This window comes from Porites lutea, chromosome 11 (assembly GCF_958299795.1).
Source record: "Porites lutea chromosome 11, jaPorLute2.1, whole genome shotgun sequence".
NCBI lineage: Eukaryota > Metazoa > Cnidaria > Anthozoa > Scleractinia > Poritidae > Porites > Porites lutea.
The window spans coordinates 13,824,100-13,833,149 of NC_133211.1; the positions used below are offsets into that span (position 1 = coordinate 13,824,100).

General features: G+C 37.6%; 1 protein-coding gene across 1 annotated transcript; it reads right to left on the reverse strand.

The window, feature by feature from the left end:
• Positions 1-4,054: 4,054 nt before the first annotated feature.
• LOC140952292 (CD151 antigen-like) lies at positions 4,055-5,145 on the reverse strand. Its single transcript, XM_073401719.1, has one exon. The coding sequence runs from the start codon at positions 4,949-4,951 to the stop codon at positions 4,151-4,153; it is 801 nt and encodes a 266-aa protein (XP_073257820.1). The 5' UTR covers positions 4,952-5,145; the 3' UTR covers positions 4,055-4,150.
• Positions 5,146-9,050: the final 3,905 nt, after the last annotated feature.

The window sequence follows — 9,050 nt, forward strand, 5'->3', positions numbered from 1 at the left end:
GTAGAACATCCCCAAACATCATTTCTAGGCCTATTTTCAAGAAAAACAAACAAGGAGAGTTTGAATTTTTGACCAAAATCATGGATTAACCCCTTTTGAAAATATCCGAATTTTCGACTATATAACTGATAGATATTTTCAAAGTCTCATAAGGCTTCTTTTTTATCTAGAACATCCCCAAACATCATTTCTAGGCCTATTTTCAATAAAAACAAATAACGAATAAAGTTCAAATTTTTGACCAAAATCATGGGTTAACCCCTTCGCAAAATATGCAGTTTTTCGACTATATAAAACACATTTTTGGATAGTCAAGCAAGGCTTCTTTTTTATCTAGAACATCCCCAAATGTCGTTACTAGGCCTATGTTCAATAAAACTAACAATGAAGAAAGTTTGAATTTTTGACCAAAATCATGGGTTAACCCTTTTGGAAAATAACCGATTTTTTGACTACAAGAAATAAATATTATTGAAGTCTACAAAGGCCTCTTCTTTATCTAGAACATCCCCAAACATCATTTCTAGGCCTACCCCTTTGGAAAATATGCAATTTTTCGCCAAAATAAAACATATATTTTTTATCCTGTAGGACGGCTTCTTTTCTTTAAAGAACATCTCCGAATATAATTTCTAGGCCCTTTTTTTAAATAAAAAGCTAACAATGAAGAAAGTTCGAATTTTTGACCAAAATCATGGGTTAACCCCTGTGGAAAGTGTCCCATTTTTCGACTATACAAAACATATTTATTCATTGTGTAGAACGCCTTCTTTTCTTTCCAAAACATCCCCGAACATCATATCTGGGCCCTTTTTAAATAAAAACACACAATCAAGAAAGTTCAAATTTTTGACCAAAATCATGGGTTAACCCCTTTGGAAAATATCCAGTTTTTCGACTATATGAAATACATTTTTTATAGTCAAGCAAGGCTTCTTTTCTATCTCTAACATCCCCAAATGTCGTTACTAGGCCTATTTTCAATAAAAGCTAACAATGAAGAAAGTTCGAATTTTTGACCAAAATCATGGGTTAACCCTTTTGGAAAATAACCGATTTTTTGACTATATGAAATAGATATTTTTGAAGTCTAGAAAGTTTTTTTTTTCTCTCTAGATCGTCCCCAATCATCATTTCTAGACCAATCATGGGTTAACCCCTTTGGAAAGTATCCCATTTTTCTACGATATAAAACATGTTTTTTTATTGTGTAGAAGGCCTTCTTTTCTTTTCAAAACATTCCCGAACATCATTTCTGGGCCTATTTTCCATAAAAACACACAATCACTGAAGAAAGTTTAAATTTTTGACTGAATCATGGGTTAACCCCTTTGCAAAATATCCAGTCTTTCGACTATATGAAATACATTTTTTATAGTCAAGCACGGCCTCTTTCCTATCTAGAACATCCCCAAACGTCATTACTAGTCCTGTTTTCAATAAAAACAAACAATAAAGAACGTTCGAAATTTTGACAAAAATCATGGGTTAACCCCTTTGGAAAATATGTGATTTTTCGACTATATAAAACACGTATTTTTTATCGTGTAGGACGGCTATCATTTCTTTCCAGAACATCCCCAAACATCATTTCTGGGCCTATTTTTAATAAAAACACATATTCAAGAAAGTTGAAGTTTTTGACCAAAATCATGGGATAACACCTTTCCAAAATATCTAGTTTTTCCACTTTATGAAATTCATTTTTTATAGTCAACCAAGGCCTCTTTTTTATCTACAACACCCCAAACGTCATTACTGGTCCTATTTTCAATAAAAACAAAGAATAAAGAAAGTTCGAATTTTTGACCAAAATCATGGGTTAACCCCTTTGGAAAATATCTGATTTTTCGACTACATAAAACATGTTTTTTTATTGTGTAGAAGGCCTTCTTTTCTTTTCAAAACATCCCCGAACATCATTTCTAGGCCTATTTTCAATAAAAACACACAATGAAGAAAGTTCAAATTTTTGACCAAAATCTTGGGTTAACCCCTTTGGAAAATATGCAGCCTTTCGACCATATAAATTACATTTTTTTATAGTCAAGCAAGGCTTCTTTTCTATCTAGAACATCCCCAAACGTTATTACTAGGCCTGTTTTCAATAAAAACTAACAATGACGAAAGTTTGAAGTTTTGACCAAAATCATGAGTTAACCCCTTTTGAAGATATCCGATTTTTTGAATGTATGAAATAGATAGTTTTGAAGTCAAGAAAGGCTTCTTTTCTATCTAGAATATCCCCAAACATTATTTCTAGGCCTCTCTTCAATAAAAACAAACAATGAAGAGAGTTCAAATTGTTGACCAAAATCATGGGTTGACCCCTTTGGAAAATATTCCATTTTTCGACTATATAAAATACATATTTTTCGTTGTTTAGAAAGGCTTCTTTTGTTTCCTGACATCTCCAAACATCTTTTCTATGCCTATTTTGAAGAGAAACAAACATCAAAGAAGGTTCAAATTTTTGACCAATTAATTAACAATTAATGAATGAGGCTGAGTATCTTATGAAGAATTATTTAGATCGCGGAGGGTGTTATCCTTCGAGGCCGTAGGCCGAGGCTGATAACACCCTCCAAGATCTCCATAATTCTTTATATGATACGAAAGCCGATTTCAATAATTGTTTTATTATTCATTCAAAATAATAATTCCTAGTTTAAAAGCAAAGCTAAAACATGCTTACCTGCATCGATGTTAAGTTCACCTTCGATAGTGCACGTTTAGGGTTTTTCAGCTCCGCAAATGTTTTCCAAATAGCAGATGTCGCCCTTCGAGTGCTGTTCTTGCTTTTCTTGTCATGTTTTTAGCTATAATTTCGCCTAGTTCTTACTCTTGTAACGAGTGAAACGTCCGCCATCTTTGTTTTCACAACCAAAACAACTCAACTTCGTTCCCAGGTCTTCTCGGTTACGGTGCCTTAACCTGCAAGAACGCTGCATTTTTGACGTCATTTCCTCGTTAAACACAAAATTCTTCAAAATTTGGTCATCAGTAACTGATTATGGTGAATTATGCGTGTGCTTTTAGCCAATCAGAATCGGGGAAATATTTTCAATGAATAATAACCCCTTTTAAAAATATCTTACAATGGGCAGCTGGGAACCCAAAGCCGGAATACGTTGTACAGCCGGCGTTAGGTACGTACTATTTTTAATCAGTTGGGTTTTCTTTGCACTCTAATGTGAGAAACGCACGTGACTTCGCCCTGAGCTAAGACTGGTCCCCACTTGGGGAGGAGCGTTGCGTGACGACACAAAAAGCGGCTGCGAAGGAGACTAGTACTTTTCCATAATCAGCTAAGAATACGAGTGGACAAAAAGTACAGGAACATCTGCTTTATCATTTAAACAGTCAGAATTTTATTGTCATTATATTATATCCATCATCGCTTATGTACAAGTCACTCATATAAGTACATTATCAAAATAAAGCGCTGGCCTACCTCGCTTGACGAATTTCTTGATGAAGTGAGGAAACCAACACAAATTGCGTGACTGCTGTAATATTTTTAATTTAGAGAAAATGTATGGGAATATCGAAAAGGTTCATATTATCGTGATGTAATGCGATGAAACCTAAAATGTAAGGTCAAAATAGACATCTTTTTGCATAGTAGAGAGTCTCTGTACCACACACTCTGACTCAGATGAACGTTTTCAGCTGCAAGAACGACAATACGCAACATTTCAGGTAAAAAGATATCTATTTTGACCTTATACACGAGATGTCATCGCATTATATCACGATAATATGAACCTTTTCGATATTCCCATACATTACAACGGTCACACAATTTGTGAGGGTCTCCTCTGATTTGGTAAGAAGGTATTACGTAATTTAAGTGTTTGTGATTTTTAATCGACTTAAGTATTCTGCAGTTACTCCTTTTAATCAACTGTGTCATAAGACGATTATTTCCAAGTATAACTTGTATTTTCCACTGGTCACCTTTCCTATAAAATACTTTAACAGCAACAGCGTTGCGTGACTGCTAAGAAATAAAAGGAGACTTCAGAGTCCGCACGCGAAGCGATTTTATTCATCCCCCGAGATTGCTTGTTCGGTCTATCGCTCTTGTACACTTCTGTTCTCTCGATTCAAATTTTCAAGTAACTTGCTCGTTCAGTTTAATTGCAGACTACATTAGCTGTAAACCATCGACGTGATCCAACATATACGAATATTTTATCGCGCGCCGCAGACAAAACGTGAACAGAATCGCAAGAACGTGTATTGCCATTACACCAGCACCCAGACTGATCATAAATAAAAGATGACGCGAGAAGAACTCTCTCAGTCGCAAACAGCCTTCAGTGTGTACAAACATTTGTGCAGGCTTTCCTGGCGTGTCCAAATCATTTCCACAACTTGAATCGTCCGTGGTGTTACTGAGACAACACGATCGCGGCACGTTGTTCACCCAATGATTCACGCTTTTGTTTTGGCGTTGCACGTTCCACCGCGAATCAAACCAGTCTTTGTAGCTGTTAGAGCCACAGCAGTCGTACTTACGCTGTACTCGATCGATGAGATCTTGAATACTTTTGTCGCTCTCGTATTTGCTTAGTATGTCGTTCAGAAAATCCTGGAGGAATTTACCGACGCTAAAATGCGCAAAGTACAGCCACAAACCCAGTGATACTTCAGCGATCAATAGCAAGATCAACAAATAAGAAAACACCTTCAGGGTGTAATAGTTTTCTCTAATGGCTCCGTAACACCCAGCAAAGCCAAGAATCCCAATCACTATGCCTACTCCTACAAGGATGGCAGTGGCAGAAGTGAAGCCTACCTGTGTAATGTCTTTGTAGTCGCCGTACAGCAGCTCTCCCAGACCGCCGATCACAACCAGAGACACTCCAGTTAACCAGAATATGGAGTTGAAAAAGAACATTAAATATTTCACCCAACGCATTTTACCGATCACTCTGTTCCTCATTGTAGATGGCTTCTGATCTGTGGCTTGATGTTCCAGGTTAAAAATGCTGCGTTAAGTCTCCTCTTGTGGCTTGTAATAAGACTGCAAGCTGGTTGTCTCAATTGCGAAATGACTGTGAAACTCGATATTACCTGAAATCGGCTCAGCTCGAATTAACATGTACGCGCGCTCTGCTCTGAGAAATTATTAGCTTACATCTCTTCTGATTGGCTACCCTGGCTCCAGGGGTCTGTTGCCAGGATGAAATAAGGGACGGACCATTAGAAAAGTTATGGGGGGAGTGGGGAATTTTTGAGCCGCAGGAATTTTTTTCCGTTGTCAAATTCCTCGTATGAATTTTTTTTAGGCCGTAGCATGAATATTTTTTACGGTTAATTGGCGTGCATGAATTTTTTTTCATTTAATTTTCCCTTGCGCGAATATTTTTTTTGTACTTCGCCCGCCCTCCCCTCCCCATAAGTTTTCTAATGGTCCGTCCCTAAACCGTGCGATGTCCGTATTTGTTGCAGTTTTTGTAGCCTGCGTAGCTGGCGGTATTTTTTAGTAGTCGAGTGAGATTTGGCGGCGGAGCCGTTGTAATATAGTCGAGTGAGATTAATGTCGGTTGTTTTCTCTGACTACAATGAAGGAAAACATTTTTAATTTCAATTTTTTGAACTAATGTACAAAGTTCCAACTGTTAAATAATGGTTATTTTAAATTTAGACATAGTGTCTAACCATATACGTTTATTTTTGGAGGGCTTGGCAAGAAGCATCCCTGCTAAACGATATAGCCAACTAGTGTACGTGTAATCTGCGAATAAGTCAAGTTTTCTCAGTCTTTCCCAAAGCACTGCTATTACTCATGTACCCAACCAAGCAAACAGGCTAATATCCAAGGGTATATTATACAGTTCACATCCCTGGCTGGAGGTGTACATTCTAAAGTCAATCTTAATTTATGTCGCCAAAACTTATAACCTATTCTGGGTCAACTGACCTCAGAGTAAATTGAAAGATATTGCTACAAAACGAAGCAAGACTGAAATCTGGCAGAGTTGAGCTACCGCTTACAACTGAAATAAAAGCGGTCAGACGGAGGCCAGAAAAAACCTGCCCCATTGCAAAAAACCCCGAGGGGAAAAAATGCGGGCAGGAAATCTGGGTAGGAACCAAGGCTCAAGCTCCATAGTCCTTCCTACGGGACTTTTACATGATAAAAAGAAACGGCCGCCTAAAACGAAATGCCTATATTCATCGAAATGTTTCCTGTAAAAGTAACTTAATCTTGATCTCATCTACTGATATGGTTTTGAAGAGGACATAAATTCCTGCAGCATTTAAAGTTGCATTTTCATTCACTGCTCTTTAGGGTCCAATCCTCCTGTTCCACATTCAGTGCCTTGTTCTTACAATCCAGTTTTTTTTCACAGAACAACAATTCCGATAAGTTCCGCTTCTCTGTTAGATGCGACACTATATTGGGGCTCAAGGTTCTCTTTCCTTGTTTAGCTCTTAATTACGAGAAAGAAAATTAAAATTGTCCATTAATTATCGGATGTTAAGAATGTAAATGGCCGTATATGAGCATCCAGTGTTAACCACATCTATTGGTAGCTGGCATAGGTTATGTGGGAAACGTTTAATATGTTAACATGAATTATCAACAACAATACAGTACGTTGGGCTAATTTGGACCCAAGGATTGAAAAACGTCCCAGCGTGGGCTGGAATAGGCTTTTTAAAGGGCTCTTTTTGGTTGAAATTGAGTTCAAATGGCCATGAAAGGCTGAATCAGACTTTGGTCTTTACGGGGCGCTAAATTGAAACTTTGGTGTAATCTTTTCACCCCCTTCAACAGAATGTATCAAGCAACCCTCTTCAATTCTTGGTTTGCAAACCACGTGACAAGGCGGCCATGTTGAAGGTCAATACAATAGAATTTTTCTTGAAGAATTTACATGAAAACAGAGTTAAGTTACCAGAGGAGAAAAATGCTTTTGTTCTTGACCTCCAATATGGCCGCCGTGACGTCACGTGCAAACCAGCAATGGCCTCTCTTCTCCTTGGTATTTCTCCCTCAACAGTGACTGAAAAAAGCCTTTCCCGGGCCTTTTGACAGACATTTTACTGAGTAAGGTTTTTCCGTTATTTTTCTTGGCGAAAGACTTGTAAACCTACTTCGATTCAGTGTGGCCGATGTTTTATCCCTGATGTCCTTGTCCAGTTTACTAATCTTCCTCTTCCACTTTCTTACTCTTGTCCTTTTAGTTTGGCAGATCTTCATAAAACAAAGAAGCATTATAAATTAGCTTTTAAAACTCTGTAAACTGCCCCCTTAGTCTCAGATCTAAAATAGCAATTGGACACTAACCACTACAATTGATTTGATTCGCTGTATTGGCAATAACAAGGAGAATTCTAAGGTAAGAATAACAGTTTTATGGGTCCTGGCTGATATCGCATAATTCTTCCACAAGTTCAGTGCAAGGGAAAATAATGTTTAGGCTGTTTACGGACGCTCCTCTTCCGGATTTTTTCCTCAGAGGAGGCTGTAAAGTGATGGCAATCTTATTGCTGAGATCCCACAATTGCCTACGCACTACGTTAGCGGCTATCTGATCTTTGAATGGAAGAACTATGCTGATCGCGTTGCCATCGTCGGTTTTCTTTTCTGGCTTAGTTGCAATATTCTGAATAAACATATTAACGGTAGAATTTATGAGCTTATTTTTGTGAGCAAAAAATTGGAGCAAGATCTTAAGCCTAAAGAAATTAAGCCGAATTTTGTAAGTCAGCAATGCGTTGTTTACAAACTTGCACGTGATCTGTGTGATGCAGATTATGTTGGCTAAACAGCCCGACACCTTCATCAAAGCATTGCCGAACACAAGTATTCAGCTATCGGTAAACATTTATTAGAAGCGCACAGTGACAAAAATCTTCTCAATGAGGGCCAATTTTGCGTTCTCAAGAAACGCCATGAGAAATTTGACTGCCTCGTTTACGAAATGCTATTCATCAAAGAACTGAGGCCTAGCCTCAACACTCAGAGTGACTCCATCAGTTCTAACCTTTTTGTTTGACTTGTAACATGTTTTTATATGCTACTTTCCTTTTAATGAACTACTGTTTTTCTTGTATTTATAGAACATTCATATTGTATCTCTTTTCACTTGATAATGACGTCCGGTAACGTCGAAAAGTCGTGTATTTTATTTATTAAATGTTTTTAAGAAAAGTTTTTTCGCAATTTTTTAAAGCTAAATGTTTTAAAAAGTTGCTTCTTCAAAATGACTAGATATTAAAAAGGAAAATTAAAAGAAATTCATAACGTGATATACTCACCAGCCAAACTTTAAAACTGGAAGATACAGAAGTTGAAGCAAAAGCAGCAGGGTGTGGTCAGTCAGGGTCCAGGATTCTAATCTCTACCCAATAATTTTAAGCTAGAATAATGCACATCTTTGCTTTGAACCTGAAAGACTGAATAAAAGTCAAAGCCTACAAAGTCCAGTGTTGTGGACGGTCTAAAACAAAAATACTAGAGATAAAAAGGAAAACGTTAGAAATCTAGGAAAGCGGAAAAAAAAGAATCATGATCAATAAAGTATACTTGGCAATCCCAAAGCGTACTACCCTCAGCTGTAGAGATGGGAGAAGGTAAGAAGTAAGCATATTGTGTTATCGGTTTGAGTGTCAGCGGTTTACCCAAAATACGTTTCAACGCCTATACATTTCGTCGAATTTCCACAAAAAATCAGTTCCCAAACAAACCAGGATTCCCGTTGTCCGCGTTGATAATTTTAGATTGTAGTAGTGTGGACCGCCCTCTCTTTACGAAATAATCATGATCAATAGAGTTTGCTTGGCAATCCCAAAGCGTGCTACCATCGCCTGTAGAGATAGGAAGAAACTAAGAAGTTAGCATAAGTTTCCAATTTGAAAAGTACCCGAGTTAGAGTGGTATCCCTACGTTTCTCTGTTCCCTGATTTTTTGTGTAATATCGGTTTTGAGTGTCAGCGGTTTACGCAAGATACGTCTCAACGCCTATACACCCCGTCGATTTTACACAAAAAATCAGTTCCCAAACAAACCAGGATTCCCGTTGCCCGCG